The sequence below is a fragment of the Gallus gallus genome, chromosome 2, assembly GCF_016699485.2.
Source record: "Gallus gallus isolate bGalGal1 chromosome 2, bGalGal1.mat.broiler.GRCg7b, whole genome shotgun sequence".
Lineage (NCBI taxonomy): Eukaryota > Metazoa > Chordata > Aves > Galliformes > Phasianidae > Gallus > Gallus gallus.
In genome coordinates this window covers 80,112,172-80,139,086 of record NC_052533.1, presented here as the reverse complement: position 1 = coordinate 80,139,086, position 26,915 = coordinate 80,112,172, and the positions used below count along the sequence as shown (strand labels likewise).

The following is a 26,915-nucleotide window of genomic DNA, read 5'->3' as shown; positions in this document are numbered from 1 at the left end:
TTGCTCTGCTCTGCCCTGCAGGGTTATAGACAGTCAAGAAGGCATGGGGCTCTGCACGATATATGGCCACCACTGCTCTGCTTTCCACACCTCACAGTCTCTCATTCCTGACTTGCAGACATTTCCACTTGACACTGTGCCTGGGTACATTCTCTTCCCTTACACACAGCAAATAGATCAGACTACAAGTGAGAATGTCTCTTTCCTACCTCAGTATTGCCACGCATCATTTTTCTTCAGTGTGTCATAGCCTGTTTCTGCCTCTGTTGATTCCTTCTCCATTCTTTCTTCCTCTTCATTCTTCTCTTTTTTTCCACATTCCTATAACTTCCATTTGTTGTCTGTTTTTCTTTCTCTAAATCACTAATCCCTAAACCAAGGCTTTTTATTGAAAAATTTCACATTTCAATTACTGTATTAGAAAAGTACTCCCATGGTCATTCCAGATCAGAAGAGATGTGTTTACAGTATCTGCAAGTCTGTCTATTTGCAAACACAGACATTACAAGGACTAGACAAGAACTAGCACTCTCTGGAAAACTCTCTCTGTAACTGCTGCTTTGTTCTTTTATGGAGTTAGTCTAGACAGAAAGGAGGGGAAAAAACAAAGCTTTTCCTTTGAGATCTTTCTTCTTCATTACAGTATTAAAAATATAAACCTGAATATGTCCAGGCACAAGCCTGGGATACAATAATATTTTATTTTATAGTTCTAGCACATACAATCTTTATCATTGTTTAGCACAGCCTCTGCTAACAAATATAGTTTATACCAGTGGGAAAACAGCCAGTCACAGAAATTGAGCTACAAACCTGATACCTGCAGACCTATCTCAGTCCTGCCAGCGGTCTCAAAGATTACAGAGGAAATACAAAGACTGCATACCTGTTTCTGGCTGAACAAAGAAAACTGGATTTTTATCAGTTTGACGGTCACCTTTTACATAGCACTGTTTTGTCAAGAGCCACTGAAGAAAGAGCTTAGCAGCAGGTAAAGGACATGTGGCTTTGACAAAACTCAGAGATTTATCTACAGTATTTCACAGCAAGAATTATCTTCTTTTCAAGAGCTGAAATAGGATAACAAAACACGGAAATTGATATCTTAAAATAGATATCTATATTGTTGCATATGAATGAGCAGCTTCACTAATAATGATGTTCCAGAAGATTTCAGTTTTGCATATGAAGTTGGTGGAAGTTTAAATATACTGCCTGTCTGTAATCCATATTAATTTTGGCAGGCATTCTGAATGGATGCTCTAAGAAAAATGAAAGACGTCAGCAATATGCATGCTGTTATCTAACTTTAAAGTTAACATGGCTGTTCCCTTCTTCATCCACATCCTGTATGTGCATGACCATGCACATCGTACCTCCTTTACCTGTGTTCCTCTCCTCTTCAATGTGTTATAGAGGCGCTGTGAGCCTGCACTGCCTTGGAGGTTGTGAGCTGACCACATACTGTAATCACAAAGCACTATATGAAGGCTTCAATTAGACAAGGCCAGCTGCATGATGCTGCACGATCCAAGCCTTTCTGAAGACACCTAATATTTTTGTGCTACCAGAAGAATGCAAAAAACTTCTGAAAATTTCAACACACTGCTTGTCCTTTGAGACAATACAGTAAGTACAAAAGCAATGATGAAAATGAGAGTCATGACAGCAGAGCAGCAGCAGAAGCTTCCTCCATAAAGCTGGAGGTATAAACTCAAGTCCTTTTCAAGACCCATACCCTGGGCCACCTTAGCAATGTAGCTGTCAGCAGACACCTTTCAGTTCAGCTGAGAAGTCAGAGCTAAATAAATAACACGCTAACTACGTTTGTGCACATGAGCTGCAGGAAACTAGTGTGCCTTAAGCACAGTAGCCAGATGGGATAATTAGACTCAGACAGATCATTGACCTTCCTAATAAAAACACCCCAGAAATGGAAGCTGACTGAATAAATCTGTGTCATGTTAAGAAACTGCCAAATAATCCACGGAAATCCATCTATACTGACTCACGGTGTCTCAGCGGGTGCATCTTGCAAGAGCTTCAACACTCGGTTTTGGGTTTTCTTCAGTATTTCTTGAATTTTCCCTATGGAATACAGCAGTGAGAGTTCACTGCTGCAAACTACTTGGCTGTCTTTCTATGAAAATTTTGAAAGCACATATACATGCATTTATGCTAAGCTATTCTCTCTTTAATTATCACTGAGGCTGGTTTGTCACAGTAAAACAATTTCGGGGAAGTAAAGGCTTTGAGACAGCACAAAATGCAAATGTCATCATTTCACCTTTTATAAATGGAAGGCATGACACCCATTTAAATCATGCTATTTTATCTTTAATCATAAAGGCAAATATAATCTATTAATCTTCTGTTTGAAAATAAGTTCATTATTTCACAATTACAAAGGCCACATGAGACACCACAGGCTCCCTGAAATCAAGTGGAGCTTTCCTTCCTTTCTGCACCGTCTATTTTTCCTTCCTCAGTGTGTATCTCAATGTTCAGACACACACTGATGAAGAATCACGTTCACAGGAGACTACTCTGTTATTTTCCAGGCATTTTCATGTCATATAATTCATTTCCTAGCCAATATATCCTAAAACAGAAAGGATTAGACAGAGTTCCAATTACTGCTGAGCACAATCTGTTATGAACAAAGCACGTATCACAACCCCAAAGACAAGCAACTCTGGAAGAAGTTCACAGGCAGAAGATAACAGCAACTCCTCGAGAGTCCCATCCCTCCCAAGGAGATTAGAGCTGGCTCACTGAGCTGCAGAGACTGGCAGTGTTTCTCTTGTATTCCTGAGGCCTGTCATTCTCAGGGAGCCAGAAATTTAGATTATCCAGAAGCTTTGTAAGTGCACATTACATATCCCAAGACACACAGCTCCACTTGGCCATTCACTGGGCATTCCTGCATGAACAGATCCATCTTGTTATATGAGATTTGTATCTATACAAGCTACTTCCACAAGGCAATCTGCACATCAAAAACTAGTCCTTATTTTAACAAGACACACATTTTCAAAAAATCAAAATAAAAACCCCTAAACATTCAGATAATTTCAAGTCACAGCAAGCTCTGGCTTTGAAATACCATTATTTTTTGGTTGGGATATTCCAAAGTGATTGAAGTGACCCATGCCGAAGTTACAGTCAGGGCTTTGGTAAGGCAGTTTTATGTCTTCTACTCCACACAACGTGCACTCATACACATAGACATCACCCATCTACCAACATGTAAGGAACAACAAATCTCAACAGTACCATAACAGTATCTGTATCTTATTCTCTTTTCAATCCTCTGGTTGAACATGATTTTAACTGCTCTTCAGTTGGATTCCTGATAATGAATTAACCTACAGATTTAGAAAGGAACGCAGAGTTTTAATTATTAAGCAGGGAAACAAGGAGAGAGAGAGAAAAAGAAGATAATAGATCAAATCATCTTGTGATTTATGTAGAGGCAAATCAGCAATCACTGTATTAAAACTAGAAGGAGTACAAGGATGTACGAAATGTCTCAATCAAACTACTTAAACTCTCTGTTTTATCTACTTAACACAATTCCCATGCTCTCATTAGTGTACTACTTTTTTTCTCAACAGCAGTATCTATCAACGCCAGATTGCTGGAAGACACTGAACACTGTAATAGACTTCACAGTAGACAGTCCAGTAACATCGCACTCCACAAACAAAGAATTTACGGGACTAAAGCATTTACAACGCTCCTAATTGATGCTAAGGTTCCTGAAAAGCACATTCACAGAGAAGCTTCCCCACTGCCCTTCTGCCATCTATGCAGAGCTGTGTCACATTCTCATCCCACCTGGGCCATAGTCACCCAAGTCTGCCTGAGTTTGTAGACCAACTGCTACAACGTAAGAGATTTGACCTTAAAATTACTTTAACACTGACCTCTAGTGTCAACAGATGGGAATTTAATTTTTTATGGAGCAGTTGGGCAGAGTTGAATCTCGCATCTGAAGAAACTCAGTAGGTCAGGTTGATGGCTGGACTTGATGATCTTGACAGCCTTTTCCAATCTAGACGACTAGGTGATTCTATGGTTCCACTCCCACTTCCAACAACATACAGGTAAAGATATATCTCCAATTCAGGTACATGAGCTACGGATAAGGGTGAACTATGGGTGAACTATGGGTGAACTAAGGGTGAACTAAGGGTGAACTAAGGGTGAACTATGAACTACCATGTCCTGTAGCAATTTTATAATTAAATCCAGATCTCTGCGTTCATTTATAAAACAGACAAAAAGGAAACTACGAACTGAAGATTTCAAGCCTTGTAACAAACGTATTGCAACATAAGGTAAGCCTACTTGATGATGTGACAACTGCCCACATCTTCGGACAGCCAAACAAAATGCTCTCATTTCAGGGAGAGTAATACTGAGACAACATCTCCTCTAATGCAAAATGAAGGTGTAATGGCCCATGAACTCACAGGGGCAGGTATTTTGCCCACGCATCTATTCCATTTCTATAGTACACTTTCTAAGCTTACCTATGAGGAAGTTATGAAAGACAGCATCAAAAGCCTTGCAGAATCAAGGTAGACAGCATCCACTGCTCTCCCCATATCTACCCAGCCAGTCATGACCTCACAGAAGGATACCAGGTTGGTCAAGCATGATTTCTCCTTGGTGAATTCATGTTGACTACTTCTGATAACCTCCTTCTCTTCCAATTGCTTGGAGATGACGTCTAGAATAAGCTGTTCCACTATGTTCCTATGAACAAAGGTGAGACTGACTGGCCTGCAGTTTCCCTCCTCCTTCCTGCAGCTCCTCCTTCTTGCTCTTTCTGAAGACTGGAGTGACATGGGCTTTCCTCAGTCACCTGTCCTCCATGGCCTTTCAAAGATGACAAAGAGAGGCTTGGCAGTCCCTTCTGCCAAATCCCTGAGCACTCATGGGTGCATCCCATTGGGGCCCATGGATTTGTGTGCGCTGATTTTGCCTAGACGCTCTCTGACCAGATCCTCCTCAACCAAGAGGAAACCCTCCTTTCCCCAGGTTCTCTCTCTTACCTCTGGGGTCTGGGATTCCCAAGGGGCAGTCTTAGCAGTAAAGACTGTAGCAAAGAAGGTGTTCAGTAACTGCCTTCTCAGTGTCCTCCACTTACCAGGGTAAAAGAAAGCCTTGAGGAAGACACAGCTCCAGTACACAACCTAACTCGCAGTCTGCACTCTGAGAGGCAAAGTATGAGGGTGATGGCCCTTGCAGGGAGGTGTTCCAAGAGGTAGCTTGCAGTGGGAAGTGCTCTCACTAAGCATGGTGTCTTATAGGCCCCTGGAGCATATGCACTAATAACACATATATGTATGCATACACATGCACATATAAAGGATGTACTTAAGAAGTCAGGAGGCTAGACCACAAAGGATTAGAAGAACCTTGGTATATAATCCCAGCCTGGGGTAAACATGAGCAAGTTTTATGCCATCTGAATCTATAAGTTCATTTTCTATAACTTCATAATTCTGTAAATTCAATCTATAAGTTCTGGATTACACATACTTCATTTACATTAGCACCACTTATGTCAAGGGAGATTTTCACTTTCTGCCACCTACCCATCCATAATATGTATCTCCAGTAGCAGGACTCAAAATGGGAGTCCAGATTCACTTTACTGCTCAGTATCCCCAAAACTTACTTCAAGGATGGCAGAGGTTTCCAGAGAGCTTCTCCAAATAGCTGATATCATGGAAATCTTTATGGAAGTTACTTCTGGAGCATGGGTTTAGACAGCACAGACAGCAGGAGAGTACAACAGCCCTGTGAAGGATTAGGCAACACAGTAGACTGCAGAGCCCAAACTGAGTTAGTTACACATATGCACCAATACAAGCACATATATTTCTAAATAACTGACATGACTCTCCAGCCATTTTCAATGCAAATAATCTGCTGTCAGAATGAACTTAACTAAAAAGACTAAAGATTAAACCCTCCACTGATGTGAAACGAAGAGGTCTTCTCACACTGACAAATGTTATCCCATAATGAAAACAGTACAACAGATGAAAGTCCTCGGCAGATGAACTGCCAGCAAGAAAACAGGCTATTTTCCAGTATTGCAGGCACATATATGGTACACTCCAGGAAGGTGTGCTTGTCAGCATGTCAGATAGCACACAAAGATCCCACTTCCTCCACCGGTCATATGTTAGCAGTCTCCTATGTGCTAGTAGCTCACCTGATCCCAACAGAACACGACAGCCATGCCAGGAGGGAAACATCCCTTATTTAAACACAGTGAAATAAACACTGAGCCTGCAGATTGAATGTTTAGGCTACAAACCAGGTAATGAGATTTTTTGATGTATTCCAGCTGTATGGAGGAGTGCTTAGGGATGCACATGGATAATTAGATATAAATACCTATGGGACAAGAGAGAGAAAGAGATACACTAAATAACAGATGCAGAATGGTCTCTGAAAGTTGTCATAATCATTACCTCGCCTGGACCTCAGCATCAGGGAACTGGTCTTAAAAACAATCATTTGCTCACGTTAGTGGCTGCCAAGCCTCCATCTAATCCGTTCATTAGCAATATATCAGGTTAGCAAGCTGCCATGGCAGGAAAATAATTAGCTTTCCATTGCAGGGTGGCATATTTCTCTACTGCATTGACATAACAAATAACTCCATAAACTGCTATCATTTTTATTTATTTATTTGCTTTTGAGGCCTATTTTTGTTTAATTAACCCTACCAAAGACTGCTTTAAACACACACAAACCGCAACTACAGAGAGCTCTTTGACCAACCATTGCTGTCTTAGTATAAATGGCTATTATACAAGCAATTTATGGGTGACCTACCTTTAGGTCATTTAAACACAGCTTCATAGAATAGCTGAAAGCAGAACATGCCAAAAGGCATCCTCATTAGTTCTTCTCTCCATCATCTGCATGTACTGAGTAACTTGAAAGCATAATTTCAAATGGTGCTATTGTGTCCCAGCCCACATCAAAACGGTTGTGCAACAGCTGTGTGGGAGATGGATTGCTACTGTTCTGAAGATTTCTTAATTAGGTTTGTTGTTTGCCCTAGCTAGAAGATAAGTGTACTTCCAGGATGCATTTGGCTGGGCTGAAGTCAAAGTAGCCTAGCCCTTTTTCTGCAAAGCGCTTTGAAAAGAGGCAGTTCAAAAAGGAAATTCTAAGAGGTGGACAGCAGGCTGAAACAGTAACACCGAATTCTGCTCATGCAAAAAAGAACTACAGCCAGGTTTCTTCCAGACTACAATATATAGCTCCAAGGAGTTTCACTGTAACTGGATTAAGGCTGGTATTTTATTCCTCTTATCAAAGATCTGATCTTTATTTTAATGCTGGGAAACGGTGTATCAGCATTACATGGGTTAATTACATGCTGCACTGAAGACCTTAGTATGTATGATGACTTCTGATTTTCTTGCTTTTCTCTTGGTTTTGCCTTATAAGTACAGGGAAGATGTTTATTGGTATTATCCCTTTCTCTCAGTGAAAGACTGAACCCTGCAACGTCTGATTCAAGTGCTAAGAATACCAGAGCCCTAACCTATTATCTTAAGGGAAATTTCAGTAGGCTTCAAAGCTTTCTTGCTGCTCCTTTCTGTAATTCTGCAACCTCTTCTTGCAAAGTGCTCAGCAAACACATAGCATTATACAAATCAGGTGGGAGGAACCAGTCTTTGTATAACAGCGTACTTCTAATAAATGCAAGCCTTTCTTAATGAAGCCTGACAGATGTTTACAGAAAGCATTTCACATTGATATTTAACTAAAACCCTTTGGCAGAAATTTTAATAAGAGGTCATCAAAATACCCAAGCAATTTCTCTCACTACCTGACATATGGGTATGGTCAATTACATTTACCATTGTGCTGTCTTGTTACTCAGCTTCATAAAGTATCATTAACAGTCACGACTCCCTCTTTCTGTTCTATCTTTAATTGGACTCATTAACTGCATATCTCCCCCTAAATTGCCCAGCTTAACCTGTGATTTCCATTCTGATCTCAAAATGTTCCAGAGGGCTTTAGACCATAGAGTGTGGGTTAGTATTATCAAAAAGGAATGAGAACTCTTCTGGAGCAAAGGAAGTAACAACTTAACTTTTTCTGAGAAAAGCAATTAACACCACAGTCCTGCAGAACTACCTTTGAGAAAAGACATGACACGTTCTAAGTAAATATTTCATACAAAAGAGGTCCCAAAGCGATTGTTTGGATACAGATGTTCTTTATTTGGGACTATTCACCAAATAGGACTTTGAATCCTGCTACAATGCTCGTTCTTTTTCCTGCCACTACTGCATCTGATCAATTCCACTGGAAAACAAAAGAAATAAACGACACATTATGTGAGCCTGAAGTGAAAAGATGCTTCCCTGGTACTGTATTAGCTGAGCAGTGTGCCTTGTGGAGGCCCTTCTTGCAAGTACCTCAGAGTAGTGTCACCTGTAGCTACTGTGAAACAGCAGTGTGTTCCAACACTGGAAGAAACAAGCAGGGGTCAAGAGGAGAAGAATACTCTTCATCCCAAAGACTGGTTTTCATGTGTGGAATTTTACACAGGCCAGAATTACTCTCATCCAAGGGCTACCAGCACAGAAGAAAAGGCTCAAGACTTGCCAGAAGAAAAGGGCATTTGGAAGAAAATGAAGTTTTTTGGTAGAAAGCCATTCCTCTATTTAAAACGTTTTCCTAAATGAAAACAGCAGTCAAAAAGTTTGGTTACCTGTCATCTTTTGAATGCTAATCATTATGGTAACTGTGCTGGTAAAGGAATTATTTTAAAACTGCTATTTTCTGTTTATATTTTTAATCACAGCTACACAGCTGAATGTGCTCAAGGAAGCAAAACTGCATGGGTAATTGGAACTGCATGGAAACAATCTAAGGGTTCAGAAAGTGGAAGCTGCTTCTAACTTAAAACCTGAGGTTTTAAATTAAGACAGCATTTGAGTCTCCAGTTGATAAAGATGGTTGACCTGCTGGGCAGAGGTAATTGTCGGGGACTTAATTCAGGACTCTCACAGCACACGGTACAGGGGAGTTCCCCACTGCAGTGGTTTTAAACAGTAAGACACCATTTACAGCCACGAGACTAAAATTAGCAAGTACTGCAATTTTACAAATATTAATAAAAATATCAGAGGCTTTCAGCCTCTTGGGTGAGAACCTATTACTCCTCTTCATTCAGTGTCCTGTTTCAAACACGTGAAGAGCCATACAGGTCAGCCCCTCGTCAACATAATGTCAAGAAAGGAAAAAAAGTGCTCCTGTTCTCCATCAGATCTGTGCTTCACTCACAACTGAAGTTGAAACAGGACTGGAAACAAACTTCTGAAATTGCTGTCATGCTCTTTTAAAACTGAAGACATCCCAAAGGAGGAGAAGCCGCAAGGAGATTGGGCAGCACGCACATTAGCAATGCTGCCCTGTGTGGAAAGGCCACCTTGGGGGGACAACTCAAATGAGAGAATAGCAAAGCATTAACAAACGAAGCCTGGAAACCTCAGTCAAACAGAATCAGCTTCCATTAGGTAATAAGTCATCCAAATCAATTCACATCTTTCTTAACCTTTACACATTAACTACCTGTGGAAAGATAAGCACAGAAAATTACACTGCGTTGAAAAGTAAAAGGAGATTTTTATCACTTACCAGAGAAATGCACTCCCAATACACTAACATACCAGAACACCTTACTACAACACTCCAGCTCCCCTCAAAGCCTTGGATGTCTAATTTAACTTAGAATCATAGAATCACTCATGTTGGAAAAGACCTTAAAGATCATCAAGTCCAACCACAACCTAACCATAGTACCCTAACTCTAACAACCCTCTGCTAAATCATGTCCCTGAGCACCACATCCAAATGGTTTTTAAATACATCCAGGGATGGTGACTCAACCACCTCCGTGGGGAGCCTATTCCACTGCTTAACCACCCTTCCAGTAAAGAAGTGTTTCCTAATACCCAACTTAAACTTCCCCTGGCACAACTTGAGGCCATTTCCCCTCGTCCTGTCACCTGGCACCAGTGAGAAGAGACCAAGCCTGCTCTCGCTTTAAGCACCTTTCAGATATTGGAAGAGAGCAATAAGGTCTCCCCTCAGCCTCCTTTTCCCCAGACTAAACAGCCCCAGTTCCTTCAGTTGCTCCCCATAGGGCATATTCTCCAAGCCCTTCACAAGCCTTGTTGCCCTTCTTTGGACCTGTTTCAACACCTCAGTGTCCCTTCTGTACTGAGGTGCCCAAAACTGAACACAGTACTTGAGGTGAGGCCTCACCAATGCCGAGTACAGGGGCAGGATTACTTCCATAGTCCTGCTTACCACACCATTCCTGATAGAAGCCAAGATACCATTGGCCCTCTTGGCCACCTGGGCACACTGCTGGCTCATATTCAGCCGACTGTCCATCAGTACACCAAGGTCCCTTTCCATCAGGCAGCTTTCCAGCCACTCCTCCCCAAGTCTGTATGGTTGCCTGGGATTGCTGTGACCAAAATGCAGGACCCAACACTTGGCCCCATTGAAACTCATACAGTTAACCTTGGACCATTGATCCAGTCTATCCAGGTCCTTATAGCAACGAAAAAAATAAAATATATAAAGACAATACACAAAGTATGTATCTTTCTTCAGTGCTCCTTTTAACTGCACTGCAAAATACCCAGCAGCCATGCAGTCCTAACACTGTATTGTAGTGCCTAGCTTCTATTAGCAAGGGGAACCATCTGCAGAGAATACAGCTGAAAGCTGACATGGACAGCTGCTGTGGCTCAGCTTCTGTCAGGAAATACACAAATTTACTGCAGCTCAATCTTGAGCAAGGTAGAGTTTCAGAATCTAAGAGATCAAGGTTTAATCGAACTATTGTGTTTCATTGATACAGAATTTTATTCCAAGGATATACAGTGAAATGCATTTGAATATTTCAAACTTTGAGTTCACACCCATGCCCTCCAAAACTTTGCCATAATTCCAGTTAGCAATGTATACAGAATTAAAATAGACACCCAAGAGCAAAACATGGGAGCAATATTAACACTGGAAATACATTCCCTAATGAACCAGCGTAAAGACCAAGACCAAATGCAGGAAGAACTTCTCTTAGTACTGATTTTCAGAACTTTCTCTGAACAGCAAAGAAAGAGCACTGGATGCAGTGTGTGGGGCACAATGTAAGCTCCGGGATACCTTAATTTTAACATCTTATCTAACTCCATATGTATGTGCAAATTAAACTGTAACACAAACTCAAACAATTCTTATACAAAAAGCTGTTTTAAAAAACAAAAGTAACTGATGAGTTCATTTTGAGGGAAGATGGGATACTCATTTCACTGGAAAACAAGAAATCCCCCAGTGTGCCTCTGTGTGAAAGAGAAGCTGTCAGACACAACAGATCAAGTGACAGCACGTTGTTTACGGCAGTATCTTGGTGGATATTACCATGAAGGCACTGTTCTGTTTGAAACACATCCAGGAACATACAGGTACATAACAATATCATGGAGAGCAATGTGAAGTGTGTATATATATATACACACACACATATATACATATACACTTACATATATATATATATATATTTTATACATGGAAGTTGTTATAAGTTATTCTCCTCTCCCACACCTCCAACAATTTCAGGTGCTTTGTTTGTGGTCTTTTTTTTTTTTTTTTTGTATTGACAAAAAGGAGCATTTTCATCTTTCTGCTCCTGGAGCTGAAGCTAAATACCTCTGAAGGAGCTGTGACACACTCAAGCAGGGTCCTGAATGCACTAGAAGGAGTGTGCAGCTCATTCCCCTAGGACTCTCCCTGCCACTCAGCTCTACGGCACACTTCCTCACCAACTTGTTTAACCCACAGCCAAGTGGCAGTCCCTGACAGCAGCTGTCGTGGATGACTGACAGGGCAGAATACAGCAGTAATACAGCAGCTAAGCCTGCAGCATCAAGTGAAGAGAGAAAAACTGGCTGCTGAAGAAAAGCTGCTCAAGCTCACTGCAGCAGTCCGTAATGAGAAAATATTGCCGAGTGCATTCTGGAAAGCCTATAGGATACACTGCCTTAATATTTTAATAGGCTATTCGGCATCCTCCTGCCTTAGTATATATGCACTACTTTAAGCATCAGTGTAACTTCTGATTGCCCTCACATGTCTGAGCAAAATGACAGTCTGTTATATACTCAAGCACAGTTATTATTGCCTGTCAACAGCAGAACTCTCATCTGAAAGCTTTTTGGCTTCTTAGTGATAAAAACAACAAAGAAGAGTATATACATGGTACTTTTATGCAATAAATATATATACAATATACAGATTTGTCCCGCTAACAGATTAAGGCTCAATATAACCTGATTATTTTGCCATGCCTTCAGACAGATCCTTCTCATCCTCTGATAACTGTCTATCACTAAATAAACCCAATGCTTTGCATGCCAGTGTAACATACACACTGAAGAAATACACTCTGGGACAATTACAGCATCTGCAGCTACTTAGCTAGTGCAATGTGGAAATACTGAAGTCAACAGTGGATCTCATTGCATGTACACGCATAGAATCACAGAACCATCAAGGTTAGAAAAGACCATTAAGATCATCCAGTCCAGCCATCAACCCATGACCACCATGCCTGCTAACCCATATCCCTCAGTGCCACATCTACCACACCTTTCTTGAAAACCTCCAGGGACAGTGATGCCCCCACCTCTCTGGGCAGCCTGTTCCACCACCTCACCATTCTTTCTGAGAAGACATTTTTCTTAATACCCATCCAACCCAAACCTGCCCTGGTGCAACTTGAGGCCATTCCCTCTCATCCTATCACTATTTATGTGGGAGAAGAAGCCAATCCCCACCTCACCACAACTTCCCTTCAGGCAGTTGTAGAAAGTGGTAAGATTTCCTGGAGCCTCCTCCGGACTGAACAATCCCAGCTCCCTCAGCCATTCCCTGTAAGTTTTGTTGCCCTTCTCTGGACACATTCCATGGTCTCAATGTCCTTCTTGCAGTGAGGGAATACACATATACAATTGAAATTAACAAGGACCACAACTATTTGGGAAAAAAAAAATTGTTCCATCCACTTTGCAGTGGTAATCCATGCACATTACAACAGGTCTGATCCAAAAGAAAAAACATGTCCCAGTAACAAAATCCTGGGATTTCTGCACTGGAACCACATGTGGCTTTTATAGCCATCAACCCCAGAGTAAAGAGGAAAAAATGAGAAGCAGACAGAGAGATTAAATAGTGTTAAAGGAATCCCTTGAAATAAGATGACTCAGACTGATCTTCCTTGAAATTTCTTTAACAGAAAATACAGAAACAGTAAAAATTACTATTACTAGATTACTGACTTCACCTACCAGATTTGAAGCCACTCCAAATGCTCAATACAACCATAAAGGAACAAGTCTGATATTTCTTTATTTTCCATAAACTGCTGCCAAATTTTCTGCTACAGTTTTTCACCTACCTGCATGTTCACTAGGCAATTTTAATCACATACAGCTGTTCATGAAACTTTAATGGTGTTTTTCCCACTGAAACATTAATATTTCCTGGTTAACAGTCCCATATTATAAATCATTTTGTGAAACACAGCCAATTAAAGCACAAAGTTTCTGCAGAAGTTTTTGCTAAGTGACTGAAGATCACAGAAACACAGAACAAAAACTATCCTCTCCGCATAAAGGCATTTGAGTGCCTGAACTGAAGTCAGCAGAAGGGAACAAAACATATTGGTGCATACAGCACGGACAGAACAGGGATTAGGGTGTAAGGATTTCTCATTTACTAGGTTATTTTTTAATGAAAATTCCTTTTTTAATAAAATGATGTACTGTTTTAATCTTAGCAACTAGACTTTACAGTTACTCTGTAATCCTATAATTATATCCAGAAGATCACCACGACCACCTGATTTGATCCCTGTCTTAAGGGGTACTAAGAATCACTCTCAGACTGCTAAACTTCTGTGTCTTCTCTGCTTTATGTAAATTATCTGCCAAGCCATATACGGTTGAGGGGATATCATATTTTATTTAAGCATACTGCAGAAGGACATTAAATTTTACAGGTTAGGTTCTCCATGGTGCTTGTATAAGGCTGGGACTGCAGGAAGAACAAACACTCCACTGCCATGATACAGTGTCCCCGTGTCTGCCTGGAGAAAGCTTGACCTTCTTATGGTGGGATGGGTCTCCAGGTCACAACTCACACATTCTCCGCCATTGTTAAATAGATCTGGGTCCCACACCGAGACAAAGCCATGTTGTATATCTGAGAGTGCCCCACACAAACTGAGCTTCCTACCTGTCATTCAGAAGCCTACCTAAGCCTCTGAAACACCACCAAGCACAAAAAAGTAAGTGCTGAGGAGGCACCTGGACCAGCTTCTTTTCATCTGGGGCAATCTTTCAACCATGCAATGAAACAAAAAACTGCTGAGGACCTTGGAACAAAATGGCTTCAGGTTGTTTTTTTGTTCGTTTTTTTGTTTTTTTTCTAGCAACTCCCTGTCAGGCTCCACCTGGACACTTTGTTTAGCCTAGCCCTTCTGTAACTCCCACACAGCAGGCTCAGTTCAGCTGTGCATGGCTACCAGGGCTCAAACAGAGAGCAAAGTGGAGCAGACAAGCAAGGTAATTCAATTTAGGAAGATAATTCACTTTTGGTATTAGCCATTCCCCCGCCACCCAAATGAATCACTGGCAACAAATACCCAGCCTTTTTATAATGGAGAGAGAGTGATATGCTTATTATCTTCATTCTTCACTCCTGATGAGCTGTAGAAACGTTTGTGCCTGATTCTGAGCATATTCATAGAATCATAGAATGGCCTGGGTTGAAAAGAACCACAGTGATCATCCAGTTTCAACCCCCCTGCTATGTGCAGGGTTGCCAACCACCAGACCAGGCTGCCCAGAGCCACATCCAGCCTGGCCTTGAATGCCTCCAGGGATGGGGCATCCACAGCCTCCTTGGGCAACCTGTTCCAGTGCATCACCACCCTCTTGAGTGAAAAACTTCCTCCTAATATCTAACCTAAACCTCCCGTCTCAGTTTAAAATCATTCCCACTTGTCCTATCACTTTCCACCCTTGTAAACAGCCATTCCCCCTCCTGTTTATATGCTCCCTTCAAGTACTGAAAGGCCGCAATGAGGTCTCCCCAGAGCCTTCTCCAAGCTAAATAAGCCCAGCTCCCTCAGCCTGTCTTCTTAGGGGAGGTGCTCCAGCCCTCTGATCATCTCTGTGGCCCTCCTCTGGACCCACTCCAAGAGCTCCATGTCCTTCCTCTACTGGGGGCCCCAGGCCTGGATGCAGTACTCCAGATGGGGCCTCATAAGAGCTGAGTAGAGGGGCACAATCACTGCCTGCACCACAAAGGAGGAAGGTGGACAGGACAGGGCACTTGTTACTGAAGTACAATTTAAGTTTGTGTTGTTTTTTTTTTTTTCCTGCTGCTGCTGTTGGTTACCTGAAGCTCAACCTCCACATGATTTCAGCCTCTCTTCCATTCCCCTCTGTCCCTACTTTGCACCCTTGTAGGGCATATAGATATGATAAACACAAAATGACTCCCTTCTTATGGTGCCTCAAGATATAAACAGGAGGCAAATTCCCCCTAACCAAAAATTTTATCAGTGAAGTGCACCTTTCATCCCTCCCGTAAGCTACTTATCTGAACAGACATTTCTTTGAAGTACTGCCTGTCCCTGCCCACAAAGAACAAAGTGACATCTTCAGCTATGAAGGTATCTGGGCTCCTTCTTGACAGACGGGATGTGATACAGAAGATATGAGATTCTATACATAAGGTGGTTCTTGGCCCTGCAAGTTTTCCATTCACTTCTTTAGTTGAAAATAAGCATGAAACTATGCACATGCAGAGTTGCACAATACCCTATCCCTCCTTCATTGAATAGCTGCCAGTACTTTTGTGGAATCAGGTTAAAGAAGTCAAAGAAGTCACTCTCCCCTTCCTACAGGAGGGAACGCGCATTGTCCCACATCTGCCAGGTGACTGAGTTCACTCATTTCTGATCATGGCTGGCTTCCACTAAATTTCCTTCATAACTCTTAATCAGGCATCTGTGAGTTCCTATTGGTGATGGATGCAATTGTCTAGCTCCAAACCTGTTGGTTCACCACCAGTGATCTACAGGTCAGGCAAGTTGGGAAAGCACTGTATGGTATAAAGTGCCAGGAATGGGATGCATATCTGAATAGGACTTTGTTCATTTATAGTGTACAAATTTTATTCAATACGCAGAACCCAAACTTCACCTTCTCCCTCTTCCTGTTCTATCTACGTTAGGATGCTGAGTATGAAAGCAGTCATCTCACTTGCACACTCTCCATGGCTCTCTAGAAAGGCAGGCTCCACCTTTCCCACCACATGGGCTACGTGGCTGAGCAAAGTGTACATCTCCTGAGCTCCTTTGGGTTACTAACATGACGTTGTTGATGTCATCTCTGCTGCAGTCAACCCTGTAGCACAATGCTATGATTGTTTCCACTGACTCACATTCACAGCGCATTTGTTCCAGTAGGCTTGAAAATGACAGGATGAGGCAGGCTAAGTTTTCCTACTCAGTAGGTTTTTACTCCAATCTAATTAAAAACATTCAGTAATTCACCAGAGTTCCTTGCAAACTACGCACATTCCATGCTTTACAATAAACTCTGAAAGCAAACTGCCTGATATTTTCCAAATCAGCTCCTTAAATGGAGAGGATTCTTCATGAATTTCTTTACAGTAATATACCAAAGCTGTTTGTTGAACCAGAAAAGTCAAGCTTCTTTTGAAACATCTTGTTTTTGCTGTTATTGTTAATGGCTTTATTTTCTTGTCTAAAAGCTAACAAGGAAAACCACTCTCAGTTCTCTGACATGCACAGAAGTGACAGGACAGCTCACTGGAAACAGTCAGCTCTGGTCACCTTGGTTTGAAACTGGGTCAGTGATGCCAGCTTCTGGGTATACTGAAAGAATATGCAATTAATTTGGGGATTCAGAAGCTGAGGGCATGAACATCTTCTCCTTGCAGGCAGAACTCAAGTAATCCAGCTTTTGTGCTTAAAGAGCAGACAGTCGTGTTGTGACTAAGGCATGTTTACGTATAGTTTTTGAAACAGGCCTCCTTTCTGGGAAATGCATCAGGGGATCTTTGGAACCATTCAAGCCAAGCCCCACAATGTCATACCAGCTTAATTCAAAGGCAAATGACCGCTGGGAGATGGCCACCACCACAAGTGTGAGAGAAAATGTACTGGCAGGAAAGTCCTTGCAACTCCGAACAGTGCAATCACCTCTGGAGACAGTAAGAGGGAAAGACCATGCAGACTTAATGTACTGTGCTTTCAACTCCATCCCTGGCACTGAGAACAGACCTTACCCCTGCCAACAGTCTCCTAGCCCTTGGTGCCTCACAAAATACCTGTCCTCATCTCCAAAAGCAAAGTACACTTAAGCTGTACCAATGGGAACAAATTCCTTCAGGGTTGTAACAACCAATTAAGGGATGGGAAGCAATTACTTCTATGTCCATACAAATGAAACTCCTGCAATGCAATTAACTATCCCTTATCATCTACTGTTGAATTTCTGAAAAGCACATGCTGCATATTCTCTCCTCCCCTAGCTTTTTCACAAATTTAATCAGTTTGTTTTAGCTAATGCAGTGGAACCATCCTATTCTAAGGAAATAATATATGGCTGCAAATTACCTGAATATTTTCAAATGTTTTTTTTCATTTAAAATATAATTTAATGTGAGATTTTGCAGTATTCATTTCTATTAATAAATTATCGTTTCTTCTTTATAAGTGATGAGCCAGTGTGTCATGTAATTTTTTCTTCTAAATAGACCAAGACTTTGATCTAATGCAAGCCCTTGCTGGGAGTAGAGAGACTTTCTGTCTAATTTAGTTACGAAAAATATTCAATTAAATTTGGGAGTTTAATTCATTTAGTTATGAAAATTAAATGAGCTCAATAAGGTACATTTGATTTGCCTCAGGAAAAAAAAAAAAGGGAGAGAAGAATCTCTGAAAGGGGAAATAAGGAGGGGAAAAAAAGTAACTTTTACTTCTCAAACTGAAAGGTGTATAACACGAAGAGCCTGCACGCACTTTAGTGTGGCTATATAAAACATATCTACAATGAGTTTATTTACAGTTTCTATCCAGAAACCACATGGATAAATGACATTAACACTCAAAGTGCCTCCTGGGTAACAAAAATACCGATAGGTCCTATTTGAGTCCACCTCAGTCAGTGGGAGATCTGACTCCTCACACTGGGAAGGCACCAGTCATACACAATCCTTCTCCATCTCCCTTTGGAGAAAGAGGAAGCAATGGAAATTACTCTGCAAAAATGGAACAGAGCCACTTGGATTCCTCTGAGAGAAACCCCCTTCTAGTTCTGCAGCAGTCACTTACCATTTTTGCAGATAGGACAGCACTGATCAGGCTCATATACTGGATCCACGCACTCGGTCTGGGGACAAGCTGACACAGTGCACAGCACTTCACCGCTGGCTTCACAGCGACACTTCTCACATGGAGAAACCTGAAACACAAATCCACTCATCTTTTAATTCTTTCACTTCTTCTTTGCTTTACCTCTTATTCCTCTCCTTTTAAAACAAATGCTTTTTATGGTCTGAATAATGCAGAGGGCAAGGCTAGGCTCCTGCAAAATCACAGGTCTGCAGCAAAATGAGTTGCAAGCTCTGCTCTGAACCTGTGCCCCAAATAGAACTGCTGAAAGGATCTCGGGAACAACAACTCCTTAGATATTAACACAAATAAAGTAAGAATATTCATACTGCATTTTTAGTGAAATGCCAACATAATAGGTTCCTAATTCAGTTGAAATTTTGTTTAATTTTACTACATGTTCAAAAAATAATTTAGCAAAAAATACTGCATAAAAAAATAAAGGAGAATTTTTCCTAAATGAAACACAAAACTCCTTTTAATGGAAATTTTCATTGCATTTTTTCCAGGCTTGAAACCTCTTGGTGGCAGGAAGTTGCATTTCACTGAATGCAACTTCACTGAAAATGATCATTCTCATTGTGAAGTCAGGAAAAACATTCTGTGAATTCAGGTATTTCCCTGAGGTTAACTACTGTTTTGTAATATGTGAAACTTTCTGAAAAGAAATTGCAACTCAAAGAAACGGGTGAAGCCAAAAAAGAAAGAAATGTGGTCATCCTTTTTTACCTACTGAAACGTAACTGGTTTTGAAGAATTCTGCAGAATAGAAGCGCCAGGAGATCACTACTTAAATGACCTACTTCAATTAAATTAATTTCTAACGAAATGGAATCAAGGCTCCCTTTAGGAAAGATAGGGGCTTTAAAACGTCTGTATTTGTTAGATGTATAATTCCAGTTGTTCTCTTCCCTGCAAGGTGCTGCACATGGCATCTCTAATGTCCCTGTACTTCTAGAGGAGCTGGAGGTAGAGGGAAGGAGGGGTGCCAAAGAAGAAGAAATGGTATATGTTAAATTGCGTCACTATTCTCAAAAAAAAGCCCACACTGTTATCTGTGCTCAGAGTGCAGGATGAAAATCTGGCTGCATGTTAATGACAGTGATCCTCTAAATCCATAATCTGTGCACATTCCAGGTTTACTTAAGGTCAACAGTTTGACAAGGCTGGTTTTGCTTGGAGTCCTTCCCGTTCCAGCTGATGCAAAACAGCCATCTTCTGCACTTCTCCAATATGAGCAGAGTAACCTCAAAGCTAAAAAAAAAATACTCTTTGTTACGAAGAATCACGCAGACCTCTAACTTGCAGATCCTCTGGTATTCTTCTCCCTCTTTCTGAAGCAGCCAATCACTCTTTCTTTTTTTCCTCAAGTCCATTCTTGGCTTGCTTGTCCTGTTCGCACTGAGTTCAAATACGCTGATGCTTGCACAGCATCATCGCCAACTAAATGCTCATCCATGCTTTGCCACTTCTCTTCCCACCTGCCAGGACTGTCATTTCTTTATGTGCTCATGTATCTTTTAATACCATCCCCTCTACTTAGAATGCCTAAATAGGGTCTCTTGCTGCGTTGCTTTCTGCTTTTATTACTATTATTTATTTCAGTCTTCCTTTGCTAGCTACTTGCTTCCAGATTTCCCTTTGCTTTGCACTCCACTCAGGACAAAAATACATCATGCATTTATAAAATGCTACATGGAGGCTGACAGCCCACTACTGCAGACTTTTATTGCAGGCTTTGGGACAGGAACTTTGTCTTGTAATTGTTCAAAGACTGCCATGTTCACTTGCAGATTTGGAGTGTCAGCAGATGAGGAGATTTCTGATCTAGTGTTCAGAGTCAGCTATTTCAGGCAGTCACTTGAATTCCATGTGAAAGTTTGAACGTAAGCAAAAATGAGCCCCTGCAAGCCATTAGTAAGAGTCTTCCCTCTGGACTTAAGTGCAGGAAAAAATGCTTACTAAATTATAAAAAAAAAATATTGGAAATCCTACTTGATCAGTGCTACTAGAACTCAGTTCCAAGGATAAGGCTCAACAAGGTAAATCTATAGCTTTCAGTAGGCTTCAACATTTTTTTAGACTTATGCGTAAGTCTAAAACTTCTACAGCAACAAACCATTAAGTAAAGCACTGATAATGCTGCAAAATGACAAACAAAACTGATCAAATCTTTGCCTAGTAATGATAATTCGGAATTATGCCCTCTCCTCTTATACAGTGTGTTCAGTCGAGGACTACATCTTTCATGAACCAACTACACTACTGCTCATGTTACACTGCAGTCATCAACACTCTTCCTGTGTGACAATGATGGGCCATTTCAGTAGACTCCATATAGAATCCCAGAATGGCTTGGGCTGGAAGGGACCTCAAAGGCCACCCAACCATGCTGTGGGCAGGGCTGTGCCCCACCAATTCAGGCAGCCCAGGGCCCCATCCAACCTGGCCTTGAGCGCCTTCAAAGATGCAGCACCCACAGCTCTTCTGGGCAGCCTGTGCCAGTGCTTCACTACCCTCATGTGGAAGAATTTCTTCCCAATATCTCATCTAAACCTACTATTTTGTAGTTGAAAGCCATTGCCCTTTTTCTAGCCACTACAGGCTCTGGTAAAAAGTTTCTCTCCATCTTTATATCACACACCTTTAGTAAGCATCGCCAACTGTCAGGTCCTGTTTTGTTCAACTTTTCGGTGAGATAAAGACTCCTCTGACATCTGTGTTAAGTCAACTGTACAAACAGCTGTTCATGACTCTCTGCCACTCCTCAGTCCAAAGGTTCCACCTTCCACTTACCCAGGAACATGAACTCCATAGGAACATGCCCATGGGAATGTGGCCATGGGAAACGTGTGGCAAAGCCATCAGCCACACATGGTGTTATCCTACCTCAGGTATGTGTCATAACCAGAGATCAGATTCTGATGCTCACAAATTCTGTTTTGTTTGACACTGCTGCTTTCCCACAAACTTTTACAAGGCTGATTTTTCTACCTCGGAGTGCTCCTGCACTGTTTACCAAAGTCAGTAGGACCACATCTGCAAGCTCAGCCCACCTTGGTGAGGACGGGCACTGGCATCAAGGAGGTTCTGCATACATTTGTGCTCACAAAGCTCTTTTCAAGCATGTAAGTGAACAACAGTAGCTGCTAAAACGGTATTAGTGTCAACCTTTATCTATTCATCCTTGGACTAAATGGTAGAGCACTGCTTTTTATATATTATCATGATGTAGCAGGAACTGTAGAAAAACAATTTCTTATCTTAATTGCAGCTGAATACTTGGAGACATAATCATCATTAGAGAGAGAGAGACAATAAGACAGTGTATTACAACAGAAATTAAATAAATCAGAATGAGAAGACGTTTTTGGTCCTTCATTTCCTCTCCTCTATTCCTGTAACGTAAGCACATTCCCTGCAGCACAGTCTCTCTCTAATGACAACCAATGCAATGAGAATCCTACTTGTTCGTCTGGGAAACCACCAGTCTCACAGAACTCACGCTTAGCACATTTGACATAACCAGGCTGGACTAGAGACGACATGACCTAGCAGTCCCTCTCTGAAGACTAACGATGCCATGTCCCTCTGGTCTGCAGATAAAGTTATTAACTGCACAGCAGCAGTAGCTCTGCCTATGCAAAAACCATGTAAAGACAACAAGGAGCACAGACGTCTGAAGTATTCACCAGGCAGCTGTAAAACCTGTAGAAAATGGAGTGCAGATGGCAAAAATAAAAACTTCTTTAGAATTGTTTACAGGGAAGTTTATGAGCAGATGCATAAACGTTTCGCTATCAAGTTGCAGATGTAGGAAAAAACACAAACACATAATTGTGTAAACAGGTAGATTTCCCACTAGTGGGGCATGAAGAAAACTGAACGTTAGTAAGGGTGGTAGGTTTATGAAGCAACTCACAACTTAAACTGTTGTAATTAAGAAGTGAGAAGTCATTTACACTAATTAAGGTTCTGATACAAAGTAAGCTGAGCTTCGTCTTTTCCCTTTCCACGTGCCAAATAAAATATTATAGATTATATGTAATCCACATTTGCTCCTTGAGCTTTGAAAACACCTAAGCTTAAAAAAAGTCATAATCTCAAACTGATTTGCTATTCTGCTTGAATCTGAATAACTATTTTCTTTCACTTACACAACTTAAGAGAACATAAACAGAACTAGGCTGACAAGAATTAAAGGTACTAGCCTTGCTTTTATTTCTCTATCACTTCAGTGTCACAAGTGTTTCAAAATTCATTTGGCTTTGTTGACTTCCAGATTTCCAAAGTATTCACCCACCCCACAAAAATAAAATAAAATAAAATTAAATTAAATTAAAAATGACAATTTTTGGTGGCACAGACATTCAAGACAAAGCCCATAAAGTAACAACTTCCAACAATGTAGGTCTTTCCCACGGAATAATACACTCCTGAAGATAATTTATGGTCCCTGTAAGGCTATTACTTTATATGTCAGCCTGCATTTCCAAATGTTACTGAAAGACTGAAAAACATCTCATGGAGTACGTGCTCAGCAATCTCTAGCTCCAGTGCTGAATTTTATCCTAGCTGCATTCACCAGCAGTGCTGAGGCTTTTGCTCCAGTTTCACTTGTACGGATCCTGCAACAATACCCACAGGAGAGCAGAGTGGTGCTGATGAAAACAGCTTCAGGAAACCTCATCCTTGTGATTTTGTATCGATATTCATATCCTTTTTGAAAAGCAGAAAAACACAGGTGTCCACACACACATACACACACAGAGCCCACGGGTTTGACTGTCAGTCAAAGAAGAAACACATCAAACCTCCATTCCCTGGCAAACTCAGCTTCTGAGTTAGCACTGGCTCTTTTCAGGGAGATGTTTTGCTGTGTTGAGTTATATACAAATTTTATATAAGCAGACTCCTAAACCTGCATGTATATATACATCTGCACGTAAGCATTTGTGTAGGTAACTTCACTTATAAGTTAAGTCACCTTTTTCCTCCTTCAGTGATGTCTGATGAGTGGCGATAAACAGAAAACAAAGGTGAAGACAGAATTAAAATCAGACTTCTATCCATTTATAATTCCTTCCCCGACCTTCATCAAGAGGTGGCATAACAGAAAGCTCTGTAAGACAGCCAGCTTTAAACTTGTGGAAAAAGCCTTTGTGTGCAATGATTTGCATTTGCAGTTGTTTCCACTGAGCAGCAATCTGACCACATCTGTGCTCTCCTTTGCCAGGCATCGCAGCTAATTGCGGTGGCATGGGCAGATGATTGTGTTTACAGTTTTGTGCCTGTATTATTGGAACCAGCGTGGGAGCCTGACTAAAAAGCAATGTCTTCACGTGTCAAAATGAAGCAGTTGCAAACCCACTGCCGTGCCATGCTGGTAACTTTCCTTGCACACCTGGAGCAGGCACCCATTCTCCCTCCTTTCCAAAGCCAACTTAATACAAAGCAGTAAAGGGAAATGCTATTTCATTGCAGGAGGGCATCAGTTCAACTACATAAAGGCTGAACAGGGTTAAAAAAGAATTTGCAAGTCAAAGCCTGTACTAACATTTTTGTACATGTCACTCTTTACACTCCCTTTTTACAAAGACTGCCAGCCATGTTCAAGGATAACAGAAGTCCTAATGTTTTACTCTCTCGGCATACACTGAACAAGGTACTTCAGATTTACTTTACAGCCAGTAACAGGACATCACTGTATACAAAGAAAAACAACTTGTTAGAAGTTGGGCTAACAGTGAGGAGAAGCCTTTCAAACCTCCCTATGGAGACCTGCACAGAGCACGTGCAAAAGCATCGCTGCTCTGGCTGCCCTTCAGAATTAATTTTGCTGGAAAAAAAAGGAATCTTAAAACCTATCTCTGAAGTCTCACCAACCTGTCCCTGCTACAGCGATCTGCCTCTTAAAGGGGAACCACTGCCCCAGAGCTGAATGCCATCTTTGAGAGGATGCACAATAGTTTCTGCCATGCTTTGAAAATAACCAGTGCTCTGCACGTGAAATGTGGAGACAAAAATAGAAATAAGCTTCTAAGAGCACGGAAACACCACAGAGAGCGGAGCAGAGGGGGCAACTTATTCACATCCTTCACAAATGCAATTTCTCTTGCTCCACCTTACAAGAGGCTGACAGGGCTCCAAAGAGCCCTCAGCCCATTCAAGCCAAAGCCCTGTGCTCCCACAAAGGTGCTGAACCAGATCTGCATCTGCAGCCATTCGCAAGCAAGACCTTACGTCCTGCCTGCAGAGCTTAGCCACTACAACATGTGAAAAGGGCAAGATAAGCAACCAGTAAACTCCAAAACTTTTCAGTTCACTTCAATAAACAAGATGCATTTTCAATGTCAATGACCTTGCACAGCAATGTTTAAGAGGCTCTGCTCTGAAAAGCCTTCTCTAAACACAGCTTTTCAAGTCCTTTGTTTCAGCATCACTGTAAGCCAGACCATAACCCCTGCTCTCATTAAAAGGCAGGCCCATCCTTGTTCTCTGAAAGTATTACACAACCTCTTCGGCTCAGATTAAGCAGCATATAGAAAGGGGAAGAGTTAAAAAAACGTATCATCACTGCCTGATTGCTAGGAATGGGAATCAGCCCGCAACCCTTGCCTGGTCCCTGCATGGCACAAGTGTCACAGGGAACGGTAGAGCAAGAGAACAAACGCAGTGCTGGAAATCCTCCTCAAATCCACCCCACTGCCGTGCAGCATCCTTTCAAGTAGCATTTTTAACTGTAAATACCAAAGGAATTAATACAGACCAGCCCCCTCATTTAAAAATGTTACAGTATCGAAGCACAAGAAAGGTCATGTTTGAGGGGAATATTTCACAGCCCCGCAGAAGCAGGGGGGGGAAAATTGGAGCCCCGTGCGGCTCCAAGCGACCGAGGCCCTGCGAAGCGCCCTTCTGTTCAGCCCTTACCATGAACTCCTCGAGGCTCTGGTAGGTCTTCCCCCGAAACTCGCAGTAGTTCTTCCTCTCCTTGCACTGCGGGCAGCACTGCGTGGTGTCCACATGCACACACCGAGGGTGGAGCCTGGGGCACTCGGGCTGCATGCACAGCGGGCCCTCCTCCGTGCACAGGCAGGGGCAGGCCGAGGGCCCCGGCGCAAACTTCTCCCCGATGGCGTAGACGAAGCCGCTCTCATCCACGCAGCCCTTCCCGCGGTAGTCCGGGTAGGCGTACTCCTCCAGGGGCTCCGGGGTAGCGCTGGCCACCGCCGCCGGCAGCGACGAGGCCTCGGCCGGACGAGGCGCCTCGGCCGCCATGTCCTGCTGCTCCTGGGCCGGCACGCTGGCGGGCTTGCCGCCCGTCCCCTGGCTGCTCCAAGCCTGCTTCTGCTTGGTCCACGACTCCTTGCTGGAGTAGTTCCTGCCGCCTTTGCCCTTCCAGTCCCTGCCGCCCTCCTCCCTCCCGCTGCGGCCGATCTCGCCCACTTTCCCCGCGCCGGCCTGGCTGTCCCTCGCCGACGCGTGGTCCCTCTTCTCCTGGCTGGCCTTGATCTCCTGCTTGTCCTGTGCCCTGGCCAGCTTCTGCAGGGGGATGGTGGAGCTACAGAGGGCAACCATGAGGCAGCAGGTTACCAGGAGAGAGCTGGAGAGAGCTCCAATTGCCATTGCAGTAGAGCTGGGCATCACCTACTGCATCCCACAGGGGACACTGCGCTCACATCGGAGGGAAGCGCGCGGCGGATCCGCAGCCCCTAGGAAGAGAGCGATTAGAACACTTCAGCCCGGGCACCTCTCCCCCACCCCGACGCAACGACACCTCGAGCACCGTGCGAACCGCACACACCGGGCAGAGCACAGCCTGCTGCTGCGGCCATCCCTCCTCCTCCTCCCCCCGCTCCGGAGCGGACCTCCGCCCGGGCCGCGCACGCCGACCCCCGTCCCGGGGTCACGGTCCCCCCCAGCGGCAGCCCCGGGGCCGGGGCTGAGTGACAGCGCTGCCCGGCGTGGAGCAGCGCGGAGCCGGCTGCGTCCCGCTCATCTGCATGCACGGTGTTTTTCGTTGAGCCTCTTACTCAGCCTGAAGTGTTGGTTTGTTTGGCTGGTTTTTAAATGCCTACCATCGCATCGAAGCGCCCCGAGCCAAACTACATCCCTCCCGAACTCCCCAAACAGGCACGCAGCATCCCTTCCTTCCCGTGTTTTAAAGGCGCAGCGGAGCCCGGAGGAGTTCCCGCGGCACCGACAGCGCTCCCGGCTCCGTCCCCAGCGCACCGCGCATCACACCCCGAACACACACACATATACGTACGCTGCTCCGGCCGCGGCGAGCCAAGACGCTCCAGCTCCCGGCGCAGCCCCACCTCCGAGGTACGGCTCCTCAAAGCCATTTAAA

General features: G+C 42.9%; 1 protein-coding gene across 3 annotated transcripts in view; it reads right to left on the bottom strand.

The window, feature by feature from the left end:
• The window catches only part of VWC2 (von Willebrand factor C domain containing 2), a 58,127-nt gene extending 31,240 nt beyond the window's left edge, over positions 1–26,887 (bottom strand). The window contains exons 1-3 of one of the 3 annotated variants that reach the window (XM_046937859.1): positions 26,596–26,887; positions 25,493–26,274; positions 18,503–18,632 (exon numbers count right to left, since the gene is read on the bottom strand). In XM_046937859.1, coding sequence (XP_046793815.1) covers positions 18,503–18,632; positions 25,493–26,206 — 844 coding nt within the window. In that variant the 5' untranslated portion in view covers positions 26,207–26,274; positions 26,596–26,887. The remainder of the gene's footprint in view (positions 1–18,502; positions 18,633–25,492; positions 26,275–26,595) is intronic. The other 2 variants (XM_015282290.4, XM_419028.8) reach the window with 2 other exon arrangements.
• Positions 26,888–26,915: the final 28 nt, after the last annotated feature.